Consider the following 24,369-nt stretch of genomic DNA (forward strand, 5'->3'; position numbering starts at 1 on the left):
CTGTAACCTCCGCCTCCTGGGTTTAACCGATTTTCCTGCCTCAGCCTCCTTAGTAGCTAGGACTACAGGTGCACACCACCATGCCCGGCTGAATATATATATATATATATTTTTGAGACAGAGTCTTGCTCTGTCGCCCAGGCCAGAGTGCAGTGGTGCAATCTTGGCTCACTGCAACCTCCACCTCCCGGGTTTAAGTGATTCTCCTGCCTCAGTCTCCTGAGTAGCTGGGATTACAGGCGTGCGCCACCATGCCCAGCTAATTTTTGTATGTTTAGTAGAGACGGGGTTTCACCACGCTGGTCAGACTGGTCTCGAACTCCTGACGTCGTGATCTGCCTGCCTTGGCCTCCCAAAGTGTTGGGATTACAGGCGTGAGCCACTACACCTCGGCCAATTTTTTGTATTTTTTTAGTAGAGATGGGGTTTCACCATATTGGCCAGGCTCGTCTCAAACTCCTGACCATGTGATCTGCCCGCCTCAGACTCCCAAAGTGCTGGGATTACAGGCATGAGCCACCAAGCCCGGCCAGCACCACCTACAATCTTTTTTTTTGAGACAAAATCTCACTGTTGCCCAGGCTGTAGTGCAGTGGCACGATCCCGGCTCACTGCAACCTCCGCCTCCTGGGTTCAAGCGATTCTCTGCCTCAGCCTCCTGAGTAGCTGGGATTCTAGGCGCCTGCCACCACACCCGGCTAATTTTTTTGTATTTTAATAGAGATGGGGTTTCACCTTCTTGGCCAGGCTGGTCTCGAACTCCTGACTTCATGATCCACCCGCCTTGGCCTCCCAAAGTGCTGGGATTACAGGCGTGAGCCACCGCACCCGGCCCGCATCTGCAATCCTATAATGACGAGCCGTTGAGCTAACTCTAAGTCATTAGCCAATCTGAACCATCTTTGAATCCAAGTAGTTTTACCATCTTTTATTATAAACACCATCACATTTCAAGTTTCCTCTTTTTGATCACAAATATAGGACTTTTTCTTCTCCTCTTAAGTATACAGCATGAGACACAGCGTTGGGGCTTTCCAGGTTTCTTACAGAAATTTCCTTACGACAAACTTAGGGTTAGCATCCACAGACCATGCTCTCGGCCACATCCTTCGACATCTGGATTGCCCAAGACGGTTGCACAGGATGCAGACTCCAAAGAGGATGAGGTTGGTACATAACGTTTTGAATTCCAGGATAACCTGAAACAGAGGCCCCTCCACTGCCCACATTAAAAGGCTGCACAACCAGGAGGGTGCCACTTTCTGAGTGTGGGCTTAGAGCTGCTGCTCTCGGGCTCTAGCCCCACTTCTTGTTTGAACACATGGCTCAAGGTTTCCCTACGGGTGGAAAAGATGAAGAGGACGCTGGAGGTTAAGAACCCAGCAGGCCGAGCAGCGGCAGCAATCTCCACCGGAGGCCCGGCCTGTGCTTCCCCTCCTGGGATGGGGTGAGTGGGGGCTGGTCAGGGGTGCCAGATGGTGGTCTTATTTTTACTTGAATTATTCTACATTTTATAACTCAAGGTTCAAAGCTCTGTGCTAAAACTAGATCGGACCTTTCCAATTTCTTAGAAAGGTTCCTCGAATTCAGATTCCCAAACCAAGTATTCAGCTATTTAAAACATATCTGTGAATGTAAGGGCCCAAACGGAAGCTATTTGGGGCGTGATTTCTAAATTTACCATCACCCCCCACCTAGACCAGCCTTTGTTGGAGGACTAGGGATAAAGTGGGTTCTCTGGGTGCTGGGGGTGGTAGACTTAGGGGATGAACTTCAGCTCCCCTGCCCATGGTCCTCCTCTCAGTTTTACGGTTTTTGTGAACTTGTCTCACCCATTCACTAAGGGAGCCTGGAACTGGACTCCAAGGGAGGCAGGACCATGTGGCTAAGTGCAAGTATCCCCCGAAGTGGGGGACCTTTCTCACTGTAACAGGGACTGGAGCTGGTGCTCCAAGGTGTCTGTCCCTCAGCATTTCCTCAAACGCCACACGGGACATGCTGCGCGGCAGCGGCAGGATGTGGGGGGAAGTCAGAAAGCACCTCGAGAGCCTGGAGCACTCTCTGCCCCAGATTCTGGGAGTCGTGTACGGGGGGAGCCGCCTGAACACGGGAAGAAGCGCCGCCTCTGGGGGTGGCAGCTACGACGGACAGGGAGGATGGAGGAGTGGGCCAAATGCAGTTTCAGACCAACTGACGACCCTAACTGTGTGAGCGACAATCACCTGTGAGCCTCGAATGTGTGGGGCCAACGCTGAGCCGCCCACCTCAGTCTCGGGGAAGAAAAGCCTCCGAGCGGCCGCTAAGCCTGGGCCACAGTTCCCAGCCACCACCCACGCCGCCACAACCACAACCGCAGCCCCAGCCTCTCCGCTATGAGCGAACAACCAGAACCATGTCTTACAAAGAACAGACTCAAAAAATATATATAAATAAATAAAAACCTTAAACATTCTTACAGGGATCTTAAAGAACAGAATACATGTTAAAAACCTCAGTAATTTATATCAATTTTAAGCGGTACTTTATATACAATGGGGAAAAAACACATGCATAGTCCAAATACAATGTTGAAAACAGCATTTTCATAACAAAAAACCCCGAACACTAAGTGTTAATACCATGTACATGAATTCAAGAAGGACCACCCTTTTTGTCTGTTGCACACAGTTTATTTAACAATATGATATAAGAAATGAGTTGGTATTTTACCATTCTATACAGTGATTGAATCTTCTCGAGTTTCGTATTTATAGGAATTAGAGCGCTTGCATGATTTACACTAGAATTGCTTTTCCTCATTTCAAGTTTCACATAGAAGAAAGAAAAGAAGGCTTCTTCTCTAGTAACATTAGCATGGTCTAAGAGTGATCATCCCTATTTTTTGTCTAAAACCAGTTTTATCAGAGAAACAAAGCAACAATTTCTACATCTGCAAGACAAGAGTTTGGCTTCAGCCATTATGTATAGATAGATGTGTGTGGGTGTGTACGTGTGTGCACGCCGGAGTCAATTCCTATCATCCAGGGTAATACTGGGAGACGCCCACAGAGTTCACTATAGAAAAAAATCTTCCCGAAACATCACAAAGTTATCGGGATACATTATAAGCTTGCATTATTTCAGGAATCAGTTCTGAATATTATTTTTCTTCTTACTTTTAAACATAAATGTTTAAAGTCTTGAAAATACAAATAAAAAATATGAATATAATGAACTTGTTTTTCCCGTTAAAAAAAGGCATGAGTCACCAGCAATGACGACAAAAAGAATCCAAACAAAACCCCCCTCCCCGCAAACAAAAACAAAACGGAAAAAAAAGAACCCCCCCCCCCAAAAAAAAAACCAAAGAGAGAGACCAGATATTTAAATCAACTGGTTTTTAACAAAAAAATATATTCTTTGTATTGTTTCTTTAAACATCAATCCACCCTTCCATGGCTCGGAAGTCGCAGTTCCATCTAGGAATAAAAAGAACCTAGATGCCTGGATTTTCAGTACAAAAGGTCCAAGAACATGAAAGGGAAAAAAAGTGATGCTCTCACAATGCTACAAGCCCTCCACAAACTTCTCTAGCGTGTCCCCCGTGGTGTCCCCGACCAGGGACAGTTCGCTGGACAGTGCACTCCTGCTGGGGGTGTTCAGCTGGGGGAGCATTGCACTCTGTTCGGGGTTCCCCAAGTGTCCCTGATCTATGGAGCTGGCCATGGTGACTGCGAGTCCGGGGTGGGGGGAACCAGTCTGGGGTGAGACGTGGTGTGGCGAAGGCTGGGGCTGTATCCGTGGTGACGGGCTGGAATGTGGAGGCTGGGACTGGGGCCGTGGAGACTGGACAGGGGCTGGAGACCGCACCTGGTTACTAAGGGATGTGGCGATCTGCTGGCCAGGGAGATGCGAGGCCTGTGGCTGTCCTGAGAGCATGTGTTGCTGGGGGCTCATGGGGTTCGGCTGGCCTGGGGACCCAATCTGCTGCTTCATCTGCTGTTGCTGCAGAATCCGCTGCTGCAGGGCTTGCTGGATGTTGGGGGTGCTGTCTGCCCCCAGCCCCGGCTGCCCCATCTGGCCAAGCTGTCCCATCTGAGCCGCCATCTGGCCCATGGAGCTGCCCTGGAGGGGGAGATGCTGCTGCATGCGCTGCTGCTGCTGCATGGCCGGTGGGTAGCCTCCGGGTCCTTGAGGCTGCTGGAACTGGCCGTGCCCCGCCATGCCCCCAGCCATGCCGGCACTCCCTTGCTGCTGCTGCTGTTGCTGCTGTTGTTGCTGCTGCTGTTGCTGCTGCTGCTGCAGCAGCTGCCTCCGTAACATTTCTCGGTACTGTGGATTCATACTCGCCATGTTGGGGTTGTGTCCTGGGTTCATGATGTTCAAGGCCTGGCCCTGGGGGTTCAGGCCTCCCATCGCCTGCTGCTGTGGAGGCACACCGGGCCGCGGCACGCCAGCCTGCATGGCGTTCAGGTTCTGCAGGCTGGGCTGCTGGTGCATGCCAGGCTGGGGTTGCATGCCGGGCTGGGACTGGAGGCCAGGCTGGGGCTGCATGCCGGGCTGATTGGCCACGTACTTGGCTGTGCGCTGTTTGATGAAAGCTGCCATTAGCTGCGGGTTTGATTTGAGAATGTTCAGCACCTGCTGTTGCTGCTGAGGGGAGCTGGGCGACTTCAGGGTCCGCAGCAGGTCTTGCAGAGCGCTGGGTGAGATGCTCCTGGGTGGCTGCACACTGGGCATCCGGGGCCCAGCCACGGCCGCCTGGGCCTGCATGGATATCACAGGCCTGGGCAAGCCTGGCATGGGCTGCTGCTGGGGAAGGGGCGCCTGCTGCCACTGCCCAGGAGGCATGCTGGGCATGACGGGCCCGCTCACCTGGTTGGGTCGGGGTACATTCAGGCTCACGGGGGCCATCTGGCTCCCCGGGGTCCCCATGCCCGTGCGTCCTGGGGGCATGCTGTTGTTGATGTTCACCCGGTACAGGTGCTGCTGCTGCTGGGCCTCACGCTCGATCTGCCGAGCCGCTTCCACCGCTGCAGGAGGGGGCTGGGCCGGGGGTGGGGGGGCCGGCACCTGGCTGGTAGGCTTCCCTGTGGACACCGTGGTGGGGGGCTGAGTCCGGGCCACGCTGGGGAAGCCAGCTGGTGACATGCTCACGGGTGAGGGTTGGGGCTGGGCAGGGGGCTGCGGCGTCTGGGGTGTGCTGGGCTGCTGTGTGGGGGTCCCGGGCGGTGCTGAGGTAGGAGAAGGCAGACTCTGCTGAGGCACGTTGCGGGTGTTCATGGTGGCCATCCGCCGGCGCATGAGCTGGGCCTGCTGCAGGCGGTGCTGGATCTGCTGCTGGCGGAGCTTGTGTTTGATGTTGAGGCAGAAGGGCACGGGGCATTTGTTTTCTTGGCAGTGCTTGGCATGGTAGCAGCAGAGGGCGATGAGCTGCTTGCACACCGGGCAGCCCCCGTTGGTCTTGCGTTTGCAGCCCTTGGTGTGCTGCACCACCCGCTTCATCTTCTGGCAGGATGGCAGCGAGCAGTTGGCGTTGCGGCACTGGCACGCGTGCACCAGCGACTGGATGCAGCGCTGGATGCTCAGCCGGCGTGACTCCTGGGGGCTCTTTGACTGTGGCTCGCCCTGGCTGCTGCCCTCGTCATCCAGGCCCAGCCCCCACTTCACCATCTTATGGGCATGGCTCTTCGTGTTATAGCAGTTGATGCAGAGGTCGTAGTCCTGCAAGCAAGGAAAGGGGACAGACCGGTGTCAGCATGGGACCCAGTACCACCAGGCATCCTGGCTGCTTCCCTCCACCGCTAAGTCTGGGTCTGTGCCAGGAGACCCAGGCAGGATAGGAGACCCAGACAGGATGCGAGCACGGACAGGTGGGAGACCCGGACAGGGCGGGAGCACGGACAAGATGGGATCATGGACAGGATGAGATCATGGACAACATGGGATCATGGACAGGACGGGGGCATGGACTGCCTATGTGTTGCTCCCAAGGACCTTCACTCCTGGCAACAGCCCTGAAGGCTCAAAGATAACCTGACCCATGCCCCGAGAACCCCTGGCCTGCAAGCTCATGGACAGTAGACACCAGCCCCCTTCCTTCCGACTTCCTCTGACCTGGGAGTCACATCAGCCCTTGCCACAGCCTGTCCAACTCCTGTACTCAAACTATGAAGCCAGACAGTGAAAGGCTGAGGGAGGCCGGTCCCTCCCAAAGCGCCGACAGCTGCCGTGAAGTGCCTCTGGGAAGGCCTGGGCTATCCGCAGTGCACCAGTGGGACTTCCCCAACGCGCAAGCCCAAGTTACTGAAAACTGCTCGCACCTGGCAACCTGATGGAGCCCTAGGACCAGGTACCATGACTGTGTTCACAAAAAGATATGAAAACTGCCGCATTCAGAAACTAGAAAGAGGACAAAGGAGACTGGAGAAAGGTGGAAAGCGGAAGAAGTGTGTGAAGGTGGGGAGAGAGGAAAGGCCCTCGCTCTGCTGAGGACCCGCTCTGCCCCGCTACAGACACCACAGCAAGTGAGGAGGCTCTGGGTTGGCAGGTGATGGTGACTGTCCTGGGAGGGGGATGGTGGGATCTGTCACCTGCCTGCCCTGCACAGCCTGACTCGGCCCATGCAAGGGACACCCACGTCATTTCACAGGGAGGTCAAAATTCCTAGAGGGGAGTGAGGGAGCATGACCAGGGGGTCCTTCAGGAACAAGTGACCAGAGGGGCCCAAGCTGCCAACAGGACAGCGGGTGTTTCCAGCCATTTAGCAAGACTAGAACTGGGCACAGACAGGCCAGACTTCCCAGCAGAGCCTCCCTCTGGCTGTCCCCAGGGTCAGGCCTGTGGCTGTGGCTACACAGAGCAGGTTTAGGAAACACACACACAGCAACGCCTTCTGCCTTGTGACGCTGTCCTAGTTCTGGAGGAGTCAGTGCAGCCACCATCAGGTATAGACACCAACCCTGGCACCCATGCAAAGGGACAGGATGCTTCGTCAGACCCCAGGCCGGCTGCGGGGGTGGGGGTGGGGGCAGGGCCTACCTCGCACACAGTGCAGTGCCAGCGCGTCTCCACGTGGTGCTTGCACTCGTTGCAGGTGTAGACAAAGCGGTCCTGGCCCTGGGTGTGCAGCTCCACCAGCATGCAGAGCGTGGACCACTTGGAGCGGCGCAAGGAGGAGAACTCCCAGTGCTTGTCTCTGGCGAGGGTGAGGAAGGCGTCGCGCCCATCCATGAGGTCACAGCTGAGCAGGGGGTCGGGGTCGACGATGGGGGGCAGGGTGTTGATGACAGGCCCAGCGTGCAGGTGGATCACGAAGAAGACCTGCAGGAGAGGAGGGGCTTTAGTCCCACACAAGGGACATGGCACCTCCAGTGGTGAGCTCAGGGCAGGCGCAGCCACCCAGCCTGCAGAATAGGCAGGTGGCTGAGCCTGATGGCCCTGATGCCTTGGGATGGAACAAAATTGGTGACACCTTGCATGATATCACCCAACTGGTCCACTTGGTTTCCTGGGGGCCACTTCCCTCCCACCACAGACCTGCACACGGGCCCACGCCCGCCAGCTGCGAGTCTTTCCCTCCTCCCGGCCAGAGGCACGGCTGCAGCACCGCAGCCCACGCCTACCTCCTTGTGCTTCTCCATGGTGGCATACAGCTTCTGGGACAGGTCATTGGACACGTTGGGCATGCTGGGCTTCTTCTTGTTGGCGCGGCTGATGCTGCTTTTGTTCTTGTTGGTTTTCTTGTTGTTCTTCTTCTTGGCATTCTTGCTGTCGCCCTGACTGCCCTGCAACAACACGCAAGGCTGTGAGACCAGGCAAGTGCCCCTCCACACATGGCATGGGCGCCCAGCTCCCAGGCCTCCCAGGCCGTGGGCATCAGGAAGCTCAGGCCAAAGTAGGTCACCACCAGGCAGACCCCATACGTGAACGGCTACAGGTGGCTGTAGGTGCTGCAGCCTTCGGGACAGAGCAGGGCCTGTCCTCGGCCAGGCTGGTGTCATTATCAGCTTTATGCCACGCTGCCTCTAAAGGGGAAAAGAGACCCAGAGTGCGAGTTCAGAAATTAACAAATGAGGGCAGTGGGGGCTGTTTCCACTGTGCCACAACCAGATGCGGAAGATTCCACGTCACAACTGTGGTCAGCAGCTGTCTGCCTTGAGGAAGGCTCTACACACCCGAGAAAGCATGAGAGCTTCCAGGAGACAGGAAAGCTGCTGATGGGAAAAGCAGCTGCCCCATCAAGAGCAGGGACTCTGAGGCCCCTGCGGGGTCCACTCAAGGCCCACCGAGAGCAGGCTGGCTCCCTGCTGGGGCCATCAGTGCTGCACCTGACTGGCTGAAGGTGGGCTTGCTCTCAGCCCACAGGCTCCTCCTCTGGAAAGAACGCAGGATTGCCACTCACTCACACTTTAACAGAGAGCTTAATTTTTTTTGAGAGACGGAGTTTTGCTCTTGTTGCCAGGCTGGAGTGCAGTGGTGTCATCTTGGGTTCAAGTGATTCTCCTGCCTCAGCCTCCTGGGTAGCTGTGATTATAGGCACCCGCCACTATGCCCGGCTACTTATCATTTTTTTTGAGACAGAGTCTCGCTCTTGTCACCCAAGCTGAAGTGCAATAACACGATCTCAGCTCACTGCAACCTCTGCCTCCAAGGTTCAAGTGATTCTCCTGCCTGAGCCTCCCTAGTAGCTGAGATTATAGGTGCTGCCACCACACCCAGCTAATTTTTGTATTTTTAGTAGAGATGGGGTTTCACCATGTTGGTCAGGCTGGTCTTGAACTCCGGACCTCGGGTGATCCGCCCGCCTGAGCCTCCCAAAGTGCTGAGATTACAGGCATGAGCCACCGCGCCCAGCCAGAGTGTTTCATTTTTAACAAGATGAGAGAGACTCTTGGTGTTCAAAGAGAGGGGTCAGTCCAGAGAGAATTCAACAATCCAGCTGGGCGGGGTGGCTCACACCTGTAATCCCAGCACTTTGGAAGGCCAAGGCAGGCGGATCTCGAGGTCAGGAAATCAAGACCAACCTGGCTAACTCGGTGAAACTCCGTCTCTACTAAAAACACAAAAAATTAGCCAGGCGTGGTGGCGGGTGCCTGTAGTCCCACCTACTCGGGAGGCTGAGGCAGGAGAATGGTGTGAACCCGGCAGGCGGAGCTTGCAGTGAGCTGAGATGGCGCCACTGCACTCCAGCCTGGGCGACAGAGCGAGACTCCATCTCAAAAAAAAAAAAAATAAATAAATAATGAAAATAAAAAAAATTCCCACCCCACCGACAAGGAGCCCGAGGAGCCCAAATATCACGTGGGTCCTCCGCAGGATTCAGAGACAGAAAAGGGATGTCAGGGGAAAACTGAGGAAATTGGAACGAAGTGTAGACTTAACAATAATGCATCAACATCAACAAATGGCTCACCGTGGCAGCAAATGTGCCACACTAAGGTAAGACATTAGTAACAGGAGAAACTGGGTGCTGCAATATACTGGAACTCTGTGCTCAATTTTTGTGTCAGCCTTAAAACAAAGGAAGCCTATTTTTTTTGAGATGGAGTCTCGCTCTGTCACCAGGCTGGAGTGCAGTGGCACAATCTTGGCTCACTGCAACCCGTGCCTCCTGGGTTCAAGTGATTCTCCTGCCTCAGCCTCCCAAGTAGCTGGGACTACAGGCGTGCGCCACCACACCTGGCTAATTTTTGTATTTTTAGTAGAGACGGGGTTTCACCATGTTGGCCAAGCTGGTCTCAAACTCCTGACCTCAAGTGATCCACCTGCCTTGGCCTCCCAAAGTGCTGGGATTACAGGCGTGAGCCACCACGCCTGGCCTGGAAGTCTATTTTTACAAAATTATAAAATAAATATGTTCATGAAATTAAGAAAATATAGACAAGTAATTTTAAAAAGTTTTGTTTTTCTGGTCTTCCCGAGCAGCAGTGTTCTGTGTTCTGGAGCTTTCCCTGGGCACATTTGTCTCCGTGTTTGCGACATTCCTCACGAAGCTGGGACTGCACACAGGGAGCTGGTTCCGTTTCTCGCCCCACCTGACACTATCGCGAGCCTTTCCCCATTTCCCAGAATTGACAGCATGATGCAGAGCAGAGCTAATGGCAAAGCAGTGCTCCACCCCACGCACCAGCCCTCACTAAGGCTGACCCCCAGAGCGAGCTCCTGGGGTGTTGCTGACGAAGGCATGTCCCTGCCCATTGTTGTCCATGAACCAAACACACAAGGGACAGCAGGTCTACATGCCGACACCTCAACATCCTGCCTCCTAACACATGCATGTCCCCGGTGCACAGGGAAGGCTGCCCCAGCAGGAGGCCCTATCAGGCCTGTCTTCTGGACAACCCCACTGCTGCCATGCCACAGGCAGGTGCCCCCTCCTGGGGTGGAACTCAGCTGCGCAAAGCCTGTCTCGGACGCGGTAACCTCCCGTGTCACCCTTAGGAGATGGAACTCAAGCATTAACTCACCAGACACCAGTGAGACCAGCTACACTCCAGCGGGAGCAAGTCCGAAGACAACAGGCCAGGAGCTCTGCTTAGGAGCCACCTAGGGCGTAAACCCACGCCACCCCCTGCCCGCGCCTCCTCTGTCCTGCGAATGACACTCTGGGGCGCCGTCCAGCAGGTGGCTGCCTCTCAACCACCTGTGCAGTGAGCACGAGTGTGTGTGGCGGAAGCGGCCCAGGCCCCACGCTCCGCCTACAGCCCATGCGGCACCCACCTCACAGACCTGCTCTCATATGGGACAGGCACCAGAGTGGCAGTATGTCCCCAGCCGGCTCCCGGCTGCCTCACCCATGGCAGCAGCCCACGCAAGAGCCACCTCCATTCACCGCTTTTCCTCACTGGTCACAATCGCCTGTCCCAAGTTCTGGGGCTGCAGCCTTCAACGTTCGTCATCGCTCTCCCTGCACCTACAGCTACAGCCCACACCCACGCCACCATCATCTCTTCCCCAGACAGCCGCACAAACCCGCACACAGCGCGCCTCCTCCCACTGCCTGGCGGGTCCTCTTCCAGCACCTTCCTGTGGTGGGCGGGTCTGGCCCACACGTCACCTCCCCAAGGCTCCTTCCCCTTCAGAGCTCTGCCACGCTCACAGCACACCATGCTTGGGTCTGGGTTCTTTTTGTTTCACATCCTACCAGGACACAGCCACTCCCTTGGGGGTGGAGATGGGGTTTTGTTTGTTCTGAAACGGAGTCTCGCACTGTCTCCTGGGCTGGAGTGCAATGGCGCGATCTAGGCTCACCGCAACCTCTGCCTCCCGGGTTCAAGCGATTCTCCCGCCTCAACCTCCCTCGTAGCTGGGATTACAGGTGCCCCCTCCCACAACCGGCTAAATTTTTGTATTTTTAGTAGAGATGGGGTTTCACTGTGTTAGCCAGGCTGGTCTCCGTTTCCTGACCTTGTGATCCGCCTGCCTCGGCCTCCCAAAGTGCGGGGTTACAGGTGTCAGCCACCGCGCCTGGCCAGGGATGGGGTTTTGTTTGGCTCAGTCTGCACTGCCTGGCACTCAGGGGCAGCGCCAAGGAGAGAGGGCAGCAGGGCATGAGCATCATGTGCAGAGTGGCCACCAAACACGGAATAAGGCCTGGCAACCCTGTGCCTCCTCGACTCACTTTTTACATCAGCGGGTTGTGTCCTGACTGCCACATGTCCCATTTTCTGTCTTCCTCTCTTCCCTCTCCGAGTCTAAGTGGACCCCCAGCTCCCCAGAGCATCCACTGTGCAGAGAGTGCAGAGCCCACACTGCTGCCCACCAACGCCCTGTGCTGCAGGTGGTGTCGATGTGCGTGTGTGAACGGAGACACCACCACAGGAAGGACCTAACAGTCGACACACGCCTCCCAGCCTGCCACCCTGCAGCTCCAGCGGGACACGTGGGCAATGGAGCTCGGAGAAGGGTCTGTACCTCAGTGGTTTCACTGGCTGCAGTGCTCTCTTCCTTTTTCCTCTCTTCTTCTTCTTGTTCTAGTTCCTTAATGCTCTCTTCTAACACATTGGGCCAGAAATCACCTTCAAAATAGGGCAGTTCCTTGGCACTGGTGAGCCTGTCTTCAGTTGCTTGTTTGAAAATATCCTGAGTGGGCAAAGCACAACAGTGAGATGAGGGCCATGCACGCGTGCCCCCCACCATGGTGCTACAGACCCCCACGCAAGCGTGCCCCTCACCACGGTGTGGCAGAGTCCCATGCATGTGTGCCCCCCCACCACAGTGCAGCAGACCCCCACACATGTGCACCCCCCACCACAGTGCTGGAGCCCCTATGTGTGCAACAGTGATGCACAGGCCCCAATGCCCACTGATGGAAACAGCTCCAACTGTGCTGCTCTCAGACGGCCAGGGGAAAGCCTCAATCAGCTGAAGAAAATGCTTCTAAGTTCTCACTTTAGGCTTTTATTTTTCTGCTTTCTAATCCTCATAAGTGAAGGTAATTAACAAGTATGCGAATGCAAGAAAAAGGCACACAAATATCCTCCCCTCAGTTGTGACAAAAGCCACCACCTTCCTTCAGCGCCGGGTACCTTGTAGTCATGGATGATCCGCTCTGCAAACGCCTTGTCCAGCATCTTTTTGTACCACTCCTGCAGTCGTTTTGGCTTGGGTATTTTTTGATCAGGTGGGTGGCAATGGAAGATGTAATCATCTCCTTCACTTGGAGGACAGGCCCAGATGTGCCCTGTCACATACCTGCAGGACCCACGCACACACGTCAGATGAACGTGCCAGTGAAATCGGCCCTGCCTTTAAGGAGTTATAGCAGAGGAGCAAGGACTAAAGCCAGGACAGAAGTAACCAGAGAGAGAGAATGAATGCCCACAAGGCTGGGTGTGGTGGGGGCAAGGCTGGAACTTTATCCTGAGCAAATGCAAGCCTGCAAATTAGCCCTGAAACACTTCTCCCTTAGGGTGCACACACAGGGCAGGGCCGAGGCTGCAAAAGAAACCTGAGGCCTCATTAAAGAACCAGGGAATATGATGGCTCATCAAGGCAATGCCATCCCCTTCCTCCTGTGCGCCGTAAAGGCAGTTCGGTTGACTCTTTTTCTCCGAGGGTCAATGTCAACATAAACCTCATTCATTCTGTTCAAGACACTTTGATCAAATGCCCCTAACCTTTTCAAGTTTCAGAAGGGAATGGGGCAGGTCTAGAGTACAGAAACCAAGTGCTAGAGAAGGAAGCCAGACCCAAGACAGCATACACTGCGGGGTTCCGTTTACACAAAGGATTCACAAAAGACAAATTCAGAGAGACAAAGTAGATTAGTGGTCGCCTGGGGCAGGGATGGTTTAACAGCAAGGGGCAGGAGGAACATTTTTTTTCTTTTTTCTTTTTTTTTTTTTGCGGGGGGGGCAGAGTTTCATTGTTGTTGCGCAGGGTGGAGTGCAATGGCGTGATCTCGACTCAGCGCATCCTCCATCTCCCTGGTTCGAGTGGCTCTCCTGCCCCCACCTCCTGAGGAGCTGGGATTACGCTAGGCACCCGCCACCACGCCTGGCTAATTTTTTGTATTTTTAGTACAGACAGGGTTTCACCATGTTGGTCAGGCTGGTCTTGAACTCCTGATCTCAGGTGATCCACCTGCCTTGGCCTCCCAAAGTACTAGGACTACAGACTAGGTGAGCCAATTTTTTTTGTATTTTTCTTTTTTTCTTTTCTTTTCTTTCTTTTTTTTTTTTTTTGAGATGGAGTCTTGCTCTGTCGCCCAGGCTGGAGTGCAGTGGCACAATCTCAGCTCACTGCAACCCCCCGCCTCCTGGATTCAAGCAATTCTCCTGCCTCAGCCTCTTGAGTAGCTGGGATTACAGGCTCATGCTACTATGCCCGGCTAACTTTTGTATTTTTAGTAGAGACAGGGTTTCACCATGTTGGTCAGGCTGGTCTCAAACTCCTGACCTTGTGATCCGCCCGCCTCGGCCTCCCAAAGTGCTGAGATTACAGGTGTGAGCCACCGCGCCCGGCCTTTTTTTTAATTTTTAGTAGAGACGGGGTTTCACCATGTTGGTCAGGCTGGTCTTGAACTCCTGACTTCAGGTGATCCACCGCAGCAGGAGGGATCTTACAGGCCAATAACAATGTTCTGAAACTGACTTGTGATAGTTGCACTAATGGGTAAAGTTACTAAAAACCACTGAATCATATATCCAAAAAAGGAGAATTCTATGATATGTAAACTTTGCCTCAATAAAGTTAAAAAAAAAAAAAAAAAGGGAATGAAAAGGAAGTAAAGGTAGGGAAAGAGCTTGCTACGTGCCCAGGAGCCAGACCTGTGAGGCTCAGGGAGCACCTGGAAAGAGGAGCTTTGAAGATTCTGAATTGATCTTAGGATGTAAAAATAAAAACACATAAAACTTAAAATACCCATTATTTCACGGAATAAACATACAGTACAAAATAAAGGGTTCTTACTAGTTCCAAATAATTTAATCCAAACTCACCCCAATTTCTTCACATACTCTAAATATCCAATAAGGATCTCATGGTAAACGGCTGTGCGGAGGCAACGTGGCCGGAAGAAATGAATACTATCCAGATAAGAAATGTACACACGCCTGTGGGAAGGAGGCACATGTTTAACTCAGGGTATCCCTCAAATTTGAAATCAAACACAAGCAACAAACACCACCCTGGAAGTTTACTTTTTAGACAGGGTCTTGTTCTGTCATTCAGGCTGCAATGCGGTGATGCGGTCACAGCTCACTGCAACCTCAACCTCATGGGCTCAAGCAATCCTCCTGCCTCAGACTCCCACATAGTTAGGATGACAAGGCATGTACCATCATGCCCAGATCATTTATTTTTTGTAGAGCTAGGGTCTCACTTTGTTGCTCAGACTTGTCTCAGACTCCTGTGCTCCAGTTATCCTCCCACCTCGGCCTCCCACAGTGCTGTGATTGGCCAGTTTTTGTTTTGATGGTATTTACACTGGCCACCAAACAGGATGTGATAAACAAATAAACAAACCAAAACCCAAAAACCAACCAGTCACCAACCCTGCTGCCAATGAGTTAAATGGAATTCAGTTTTCGTCACTGAACAAAAGGATGAATGGCACCACTCGGCACAGAGAGCCACAGTTAGGGCAAACTGAGAAAAGCCACTTTTAGTTCCTTCTTGCCCAGATTCCTGACTGCACATGAAGCCCTCGTGGCAGAGCTACTTCCTCTGTTCAGGTGCCAGGCTCTCCCATCCCAACTCCCCAGGTTTACCTGCGTTAGGTAAGAGCGGGTCCCACACAGACTCGCCACACAAAACACGCTCACTGCAGTCATCTCAACAGTTCATTTCCCGCTAGTTTAATGGAAAACAAAACTAACTACTTTGGTTAGTTAATTGTGGTTTGATTTACTTTAATCCCCTATGAAGGCTCACAGGCTCCTCTGGGACACTTAAGAGCCCTGGTCTATCCTAACACAGCTCACTGAATGACACGCCCTGGAAGGAGCTGGAAAACTACCTCGTGTTTGGAGGGGGGCAATCAGAGCCGTATTCTTGGACGTGCATTCCAAAAAAGCAGACATCCACGCCGTCAATTTCCTCAAAAGCAAACAGAGCTTTGGTTCGATATGGGAAAGATTCAGACATTTCCCCAGAATCCACAAACCTGAAACAAAAGCCAGAGCCGGACATTTACAAAGGCTGTTGCTGACAAGGTGCTTCTGCACACCAGGCCTGCTCCTCTAACTCTGGCCACTGCAGACGAGCGGAGGCATGGCCACCTCCTCAGACCGTGGCCTGGAGTCCTCCCTATGGGCCAGTCAGCCCCGGAGCAGGGAGCACCTGCTTTCTGACCAGTTTCCCTCACTAGGGAACTGCACCTCTGTGAATGAAATACGGGATTCTGAGGAGGACTGGCTATACAGCAGTCCCCCTTATCCACGGGGTGTATGTTCCAAGACCAGCAGTGGATGCTGGAAACCGTGGACAGTATCAACCTCTATGCGTTTTTTCTTATACACCTGTACTGGTCACAAAATTTTAATTTATAAATTAGGCACAGCAAGAGATTAACAAGAATAAGTAATAATAAAACAAGACAATTATAAACAGTATACTATAATATGTTATGTGGTCTCTCTCTCAAAATAGCTTACTGCACTGTATAGGGTAACTAAAACCCCAGACAGGACAACCGCAGCTGAGGGGGCTACTGCACGCATTCGCTGCTGCAAAGTCTTGGAAGGATGACCTCAAACTCAAGAGCTTTGCAGAGAGCAGGCTCTGGCAAGCGGGCGTGGGGACTGCTCGCAGAGCACTGTAGAGAGCAGGCACACTGACCGTGACTTCATCCCGGGCTTGACCTCCACCGTCTTGTCTGAGCTGGCCACCACTCGGACAAAAACCTCCCCGGCTTCAGGGTGATTCTGGCGCCGCAAAAATTTGTTCACTCGGTCTTCCAAGTGGTTTCCCAGTCTTGTGGTCTGCAGCCCTAGGAAGTCCAGAAGGAGCAGGTGAGAGGGCTTCAATAGCACTGCTGAGACAGTGACTGAGACTAGAGAATCCACCCCACTTTGCAGCACAGGCTGATATTTTAAAGGACTAATGTTCTCCAAACACGGAAGAAATCTAATCTGTCCTGTGACAGAAGTGTTATATAAGGGAAAGGTGGACTCTGGGATCTCAGGCACTCCACTCCTGAAAACCATTTACGTGCCCAGGTAACCTGCATCTTTTTCTAACAGTATGGGGCAGAAGACCTATAGCGGTGGGTCCAAAATTGACAGGGGCTCTAGGGCGGAGCAGATGGATGTTTCCCTGTTGCTTCCTGCTTTCCCTGGAGGGCAGAGATGGCACACCCTCAGTGGGCTCCTCCTGCCCAGCTCTGAGGAGAAAGTCCCTACTATGGAGTCTGACGTGAACGTGGAATGTTCTAGGGCTAACAAATTAAGCTCTGGCCAGAGCCTGTCCGGTGCCTCAGGAGCTGGCAAAGTATTGGCGTCCAAGCCTGCCCTGAGCCATCGCCTCGTGCGGTGCATGAATGAAGTTTCCGAGCCTTGGTGAGGGCAGCCTTTCCTGGGCTCACCTCCCCGCCGCCACCCCTCCTCACCCAGGGCCAGCCCCGGGAGGGCTACTGTCACAGGAGCTAGCCAGAGGCAGGACATTACTTCAGGACAGAGAACGCCTCATATACAGGTTAAAAAACTATAAGGGAAAGTTGCAAAAGGTTCTTAGTGATTACGTATAGACAATGAGATTTTAAAAGATATTTTCTTCTTTGCTGGCTTTTAAATATTTCCTACATTAGTGAGAAATAGGAAAATTGGGAATTTTAGAAGATTCCTTAGCGAGCTAGAAAATTTAGACCAAACTTCTAAATTTCATTTTTCTGCAATAAACAAACCAGTGCTGCTGATTTTTGGATAAGTTGTACCTGAATAAAAATGATTTAAAAAGAAAAATGTGGCCGGGCACAATGGCTCATGCCTGTAATCCCAGCACTTTGGGAGGCCGAGGCAGGTGGATCACCTGAGGTCAGGAGTTCAAGACCAGCCTGACCAAAATGGAGAAACCCCATCTCTACTAAAAATACAAAATTAAGCTGAGCGCGGTGACTCACAGCTGTAATCCCAGCTCTTTGGGAGGCTGAGGCGAGTGGATCACCTGAGGTCAGGAGTTCGAGACCAGCCTGGCCAACATGGTGAAACCCCCGTCTCCACTGAGAATGCAAAATTAAGTCGGGAGCGATGGCTCATGCCTGTAATTCCAGCATTTTGGGAGGCCGAGGCAGGCGGATCACGAGGTCAGGCGATCGGGACCATCCTGGCTAACACGGTGAAACCCCATCTCTACTAAAAAACAGAAAAAATTAGGACTACAGGCATGGTGGCGGGCGCCTGTAGTCCCAGCTACTCGGGAGGCTGAGGCAGGCGAATGGCGTGAACCCGGGAGGCAAGAGCTTGCAGTGAGCCGAGATCACGTGACTGCACTCCAGTGTGGGCGACAGAGCGAGACTCTGTCTGCAAAAACAAAACAAAACAAAAAAACAAAAAAAAACCCCAAAAAAACAAACAAAAAAAACTCTTCCAGAGTAACTTCGCTATTTGACACGTGTGATCCATACATGGCTGCATACTCCAGAGGTGGTCTCAGACAGCACAGGGGTCTAGGCGCAGGCCGTGCTCACTGCGATGCACGCTGCGCCACCTTCCTCACGGTGCTGCCTCCTTTTCTGTTATCACTCGATTTGGCCACTGTTCCTACTTTTTCATCACTCCTTGCCATTGCTGCAGTTATGTCCTTGTATGTGCCTTTATGCATATGTGCAAATATTTTTATAGGATACATGTGTGAAAGTAGACTTGCTAAATCTAAAAATGAACACTTTAAATTGTGCCCCTCGCTTTCTGGCATTCAACTTGTATCTTCATCCATGGCGCATGACAGGGGCCTTTTGTGCCTTTTCCTTTCTCATCTCTGGGCTGTATCTTTTTAAGGAAGGCTTTTCATAACTCAACACAATAAAATTATTATCTTACTTTTATCCTGAATGCATCTGCAGTTTTGTGTACTTTTCTCGCTTTTAATCTACCTGAATTTGGTTTTGCATATGGTGTATGCGAAGGAGATGGTTTTCAATGCAAGATTAAGGAAGCATACCTTTACTCTGTGATCAGACACCACAACGTCTGTGCTGACACATGCTCACACTGAGAGTAGAGCTACCTCTAGTCTCCTAGGCCCTTTTCTCCAGTAATGTTCCATTTCTAGATCTTGGGCTCATCCACCGAATGCCCACGGGTCTTTCTGGATGCTGCGGTGGGAGGGGGGCTGGACCTGCTCTGGGGCCACTTGTGCCATTCCGCCCAGTCACCTCCTGCCCCTTTCAGGCAATGACTGTTCTATGGAGGCCTAGTTCTCTGGGTAATTCTGTTTTGGCTACTGAGCCTCTGGCCCAGGGAAGAACTTCCAATTTGCTCAAATGCATTAGCGAACTCACTCAGAATGAATCCTCTGAAGCAGGGCCTCTCAAATGGAGGCAACTGTGCCCCTCCAGGGGACATCTGGCAATGTCTGGAGACATTTCTGACAGACATAATTAATTGTTGAGGAAGGTGTTACTGGCACTGAGCAGGCAGAGGCCAGGGATGCTGCTAAAATCCTATAATGCGCAGGACAGCCCCCAAAACAGAGGATCACCTGGCCTGAAATGTCAACAGTGCCTCAGTTGAGAAACTGAGCTAAGGAAAAGAATTACAATAGTTTATCAATGAGTGATATTTCAAAAGTTTTTAACAGAGGCAGTGTAAGCTATTGCATAACTTTGGATGTTGGTTAACAACAGAGTTTGAACTTGAATTTAGACTCAGTCTCAAGTCTACAGGGTGGCTTCCTTCTCCCCTTCCCCCAGTGCATGGTCCATCCTAGCATTTCCATCTCTCTTCTACTCTGAGCTCCCCAAATGACCCTGGTTCTATTGGGGATCTCCTGAGCAACATGCTAGTCACCTGTCCTGCCAGAGAAAGGTGACAGCCGTAGGGAGCAGCCGGCAAGTCAATGTTAGAACGCTGCTGCAGCTGCCGTTCTTGTGTGGGTTTGCTGGTTAACTCAGCAAAAGGCCAGCCTGGCGCGTCAAGCTGCAGAAGGCCATCCCAAGACTTGAGAATTAACTCTATAAAGATTAAATAACCATAAACTTTTGATAATAATGTGGTCTTAAAAAAAAAAAGTCAGCCGGGCACGGTGGCTAATGGCTGTAATCCCAGCACTTTGGGAGGCCGAGGCGGGCGGATCACAAGGTCAAGAGATTGAGACCTCCTGGCCAACATGGTGAAACCCGTCTCTACTAAAAATACAAAAATTAGCTGGGCGAGGTGGCGGGCGCCTGTAGTCCCAGCTACTTGGGAGGCTGAGGCAGGAGAATCGCTTGAACCCAGGAGGTGGAGGTTGCAGTGAGCTGAGATTGCACCACTGCACTCCAGCCTGGCGACAGAGCGAGAATGTCTCAAATTAAAAAAAAAAAAGAAAGTCTACTCATGCAAAGTTACTTCGAGCAGTAACAGGTTGTTCCTTCTATTTCTGCACAGGCACCACCAGCTGCAGTAACATGTCCAGCCAAGTCCACATGCAGGCCAGGCTCCTACCACTCCTGGGGTGGTGGCTGGTTCCCAGAGGCCATGGCTCATGCCCCACTGTAGCAGAACCCAGCACCCATGGGACAGACCCACGGCAGCCCACATAGGGCCCAGGGTTAGAGAGTGCTGGCCAACATTACACCACACATGCACGCACGAGGGGTGAGGGGTCTTAGGTCTAAACCACTTGAGAATAATCTGTTGATAAATTTTCTCAGAATTTACAAAGTTTACTGCACATCTAACCTTTCATCTAAAACATGCGCTGATCATAAACGCTGACTTTCATATAACAATCAGGCCAAATATTCCCTTTAAGGGTGGACTGAGATGTTTTACACTCGATGAAGATCCACAGCCCAAGGCTGCGAGTCCTGCTCTGAGCTCTGTGCTCAGCAGCCCCGTGGCTGAGATGACCATTCTGAGAAGCACAGACTTCAGGGACTCACAGCTGTGCTGCCTATTCTCAGTGAAGCCCCTGAAGAACATTCTTGCATTCTTACCCTCATGACTGGCCTGGCTCTCCTTAAGGATGAGACAAGAAAAATACAAAGTACTGGGGAAAAAACTAACGAAAATCTTTGACAACCGAACCTCAGAACCATGTGTTGAGAGGAACCAAAGAACAATGGGGACGACTTCTACAAGTTTCTAAAATGTGCAGTCCAGGAAACAGAAAGCTTCCCGAAACTTACTCTTAGCACTGAATTTGTTTTCTTTTCGAGGTCTGCCAGTTTTCTTCAAGCAGTTGTCGCACACAAAACTGCAAAATAATAGTGGTATGATGAGACTGTATATAATGATGTAAATTGTCAAACCAACAAAATGCAGCATTCAGATATTTTGTTGGCAGTTTAAATCACATTATTATAAAATTAAAGAGTGAAGAGGCAGACTGCTTTGATTCCACAATTCCTAAAGCGGACAAACGCTCAGAACTTAAATTTAGAACCAACTGCCATCTCTCTTAATCGCTGAATTCTTGCTGACAACAATGAATGAGATGCAGTAGCCACTGCAACTGCCCCGCCACTGGCTCTGTGCAGAACTGCCCTCCAGGCCAGGGGAAACAACTCACCCCGAAGGCCAAATGATGTCATAGTGCAGAACGCAAATCTGATGCATCTTCCGGCCACACTCCTTGCAATCAACGAAACTAGGAGACAAAGAAGGCGCACTGTTAAAGCACATGGAACCACAAGACCAGAGTCACTTGTAGAAGTCTGTGTGTGCGTCCACACCTTGTTCTCTGGGTTACTGTGAGTAGTGCTGACATTAATGCATGTGTTGGCTGATTCAGCTATATTTTACAATGCATCCGTATGATATCTTCTATAGGAAAAAGCTTTCTTCTTTTCTTTGTACAAGCGCTTCATTCCTCTTTTCTCCCAATCTCCCTTTGCAACCAGAAAGGAAACTTTATTTTTAAAAATTGCTGCGACAAATACATATTTCACAGGCCGGTATTTCTGACACTGCTACACATTTGCAAGAACAATGCCTTCTCTAGGTGATTTCACATGCCTAAACTGACTTAAAAAATAGAGAACAATACTCTGAGTTCTAAACATGTGCTCTTAAGTCTAAAATTGTTGAGGATACTAATGGGAAACATGGCCAGTTCAGAGCAGCCACGCTAGGCGCGAGGCACAAAAACACCAGTTCTGAGTCAGTTACAAAAGGTGGAATGTGTCAGGCCTACTGGCAAGTTGACAAGGGTTTATTCAAGTAAACACTGGTGAAGCGAGAGAATGGACCACCCATTCCCCACGAATCCTCCACACTGTTCTACGGCAGCCCACAACCACGGCCCACCAGGGCTCCGTCACCCCCAGGAACCGCCTCAACCCAGGAATCTTAAATGCCAAGATGACATTTTGAGGTCAAGACCTTGGGTTTTTGTCAGCTCCCTCCCTTGCTGCCACCACAATGCATACCTCCGAGGAGGGGCTGAAGGGACTGGTGAGTAATGTGATTCCCTGTGTGCTCCTGAGCTTTGAGCTACAGCTCCTCTACAGTGTGCCCCTGCCCTTGTCCCCTTAATCTGTCCATTGCACGTGCTATGCAAGCCCTCAGCCATGGGTCTACCCTCATCTGGCTTCTCTGCCCAGTCTGCTGGAGGGAAAGAAAAGACACACACACAGAACTGTGAAAAAAAAACACACACACAAAAATGGCGGCACCCGTTCATGGTCCTATGGCACTCTCTGACAGCCTGGCTCTGTCTGGCTACCTCTCCCTTCCACGTGGCAGCTGCTCTGAATCTGCACTCCTTTCCTCCAGTGCTTATCCTCCACAAGCTCTGTCTTTGACAACTCAGCCACTGAGCTCATCCCCAACGCTAAGAATTTCAAAGGTTGCGGCCAAGAACTTCCTCACTTCCTGTGCCGTCTCCAAAGGTCCCCTGCTCTCAACTCTTCCCTCCCATGTCAGGGGAAAGGAGTGCCCCCCAAAACTACACTGGGGACAGGTGCAGTGGCTCACACCTGTAATCCTAGCATGTGGAGAGGCTGGGGTGGAAGGATTGCTTTACTGGGAGTTTGAGACCAGCCTGGGTAAAATATGGAGACCCCGTCTCTACAAAAAATTTAAAAATTAGCTGGGCATGGTGGTGTGTGCCTGTAGTCCCAGTTACTTAGAAGGCTGAGCTGGGAGGACTGCTTGGGTCTGGGAGGTTGTGGCTGCAGTGAGCTATGACTGCACCACTGCACTCCAACCTGGGTGACACAGCAAGACCCTGTTTCAAAAACAACAAACAAAATCCAAACAAACAAAACACTGCATATTCTAGACCCCATGACATCCATTTTGAATTTCCCCCTTTCTCCCACTCCCAATTATTATGGGCCAACTAGATGTCTCCCCTTCCCTCAGTCCCCCAGCAAGCCCCCCTGCCTGGCTCCAAAAGCTCTTGCTTTAATTGGGGTTTCAGCTTCTTGCCTTCTCCTGCTTTGTGTCTCTTAACTAATTTCTCTACTACAGAACAATGTCTTCTCCTCTTCTGTTCAGTTCACCTCATAGACCAAAGATGATCCTCTTACACTAGAACCAATGCTATTCTTCAAAACCTCCTCAGCACATTATAGGATAAAGTCTAAACGTCAAGAGACAGTGTAATGGCCCTTCATGAAGTTAACCTCTGCCTACCAACCACCCACTCTAGGGGCCTTGTAGTTTTATTGAGCAACCTGTGTTCTTTCATGCCTTTGTTTCTAGAATGCTCTGCAGCTTCAATGTAAACGTCACCTTGTCCAGGAAACCAGGCGCAACTGTGGTGATGCCGCTCTGCCCAGGCAGGGTCCCTTCTGTCTGGGACTCACTTGTACTGTCTCCTGCTGCAGGCTGTGCCATTACCCAGCTGTTTCTCTAGACTACAACCAGCAGGAAAGAGACCCCTTCACTCATCCATGTGTTCCCTCTGCCTGGCACCTACTACTTGAATGTAATATATTTTGAAGTTAAAAAGTAGATGTAAATTGGCCGGGCACAGTGGCTCACGCCTGTAATCCCAGCACTTTGGGAGGCCGAGGTGGGTGGATCACGAGGTCAGGAGTTCAAGACCAGCCTGGTCAAGATGGTGAAACCTCGTCTCTACTAAAAATACAGGCTGGGTGCGGTGGCTCACACCTGTAATCCCAGCACTTTGAGAGGCCGAGGCGGGTGGATCACGAGGTCAGGAGATCGAGACCATCCTGGCTAACATGGTGAAACCCCGTCTCTACTAAAAATACAAAAAAATTAGCCAGGTGTGGTGGCACATGCCTGTAATCCCAGCTACTCGGGAGGCTGAGGCAGGAGAATCGCTTGAACCCGGGAGACAGAGGTTGCAGTGAGCTGAGATTGTGCCATTGCACTCCAGCCTGGGCAACAAGAGTGAAACTCCATCTCAAAAATAAAAATAAATAAATAAATACATACATACATACATACATAAAGTTAGCTGGGTGTGGTGGCGGGCACCTGTAATCCCAGCCACTTGGGAGGCCAAGGCAGAAAATTGCTTGAATCTGGGAGGCGGAGGCTGCAGTGAGCCGAGATCGCGCCACTGCACTCCAGCCTGGGGGACAGAGCAAGACTTGTCTCAGGGGGAGAAAAAAAAAGGAAAGAAAAGTAGACATAAATAACAATGAAACTATAAAGCCAAGGAGAGAAAGACACAATGTGAAAAGAAAGGTGGAAAGTCAGGAAAAACAATCCGATGGTCATGAGAGGGGTGGGCGCTCTGCCCTGGCATCTCGCCAAGACTACAGCTCTAGGATTTCACATCATCGTCCTGTCTGTGTACCATGTGCTGGTAGAGATGAAGTAACCT

General features: G+C 51.7%; 1 protein-coding gene across 6 annotated transcripts in view; it reads right to left on the minus strand.

Moving 5' to 3' along the window:
- Positions 1 to 2,424: 2,424 nt before the first annotated feature.
- Positions 2,425 to 24,369, minus strand: part of CREBBP (CREB binding protein) — a 153,981-nt gene continuing 132,036 nt past the window's right edge. For all 6 annotated transcript variants that reach the window (XM_008968016.5, XM_034939696.3, XM_034939695.3 and 3 more), the window contains 10 exons: positions 21,136 to 21,213; positions 20,753 to 20,820; positions 16,264 to 16,414; positions 15,443 to 15,589; positions 14,424 to 14,537; positions 12,510 to 12,675; positions 11,896 to 12,063; positions 7,605 to 7,766; positions 7,021 to 7,302; positions 2,425 to 5,703 (listed from right to left, as the gene is read on the minus strand). In XM_008968016.5, the coding sequence (XP_008966264.4) occupies positions 3,547 to 5,703; positions 7,021 to 7,302; positions 7,605 to 7,766; positions 11,896 to 12,063; positions 12,510 to 12,675; positions 14,424 to 14,537; positions 15,443 to 15,589; positions 16,264 to 16,414; positions 20,753 to 20,820; positions 21,136 to 21,213 (3,493 nt within the window). In that variant the 3' untranslated portion in view covers positions 2,425 to 3,546. The remainder of the gene's footprint in view (positions 5,704 to 7,020; positions 7,303 to 7,604; positions 7,767 to 11,895; positions 12,064 to 12,509; positions 12,676 to 14,423; positions 14,538 to 15,442; positions 15,590 to 16,263; positions 16,415 to 20,752; positions 20,821 to 21,135; positions 21,214 to 24,369) is intronic.

This window comes from Pan paniscus, chromosome 18, assembly GCF_029289425.2.
Source record: "Pan paniscus chromosome 18, NHGRI_mPanPan1-v2.0_pri, whole genome shotgun sequence".
NCBI classification, from domain to species: domain Eukaryota; kingdom Metazoa; phylum Chordata; class Mammalia; order Primates; family Hominidae; genus Pan; species Pan paniscus.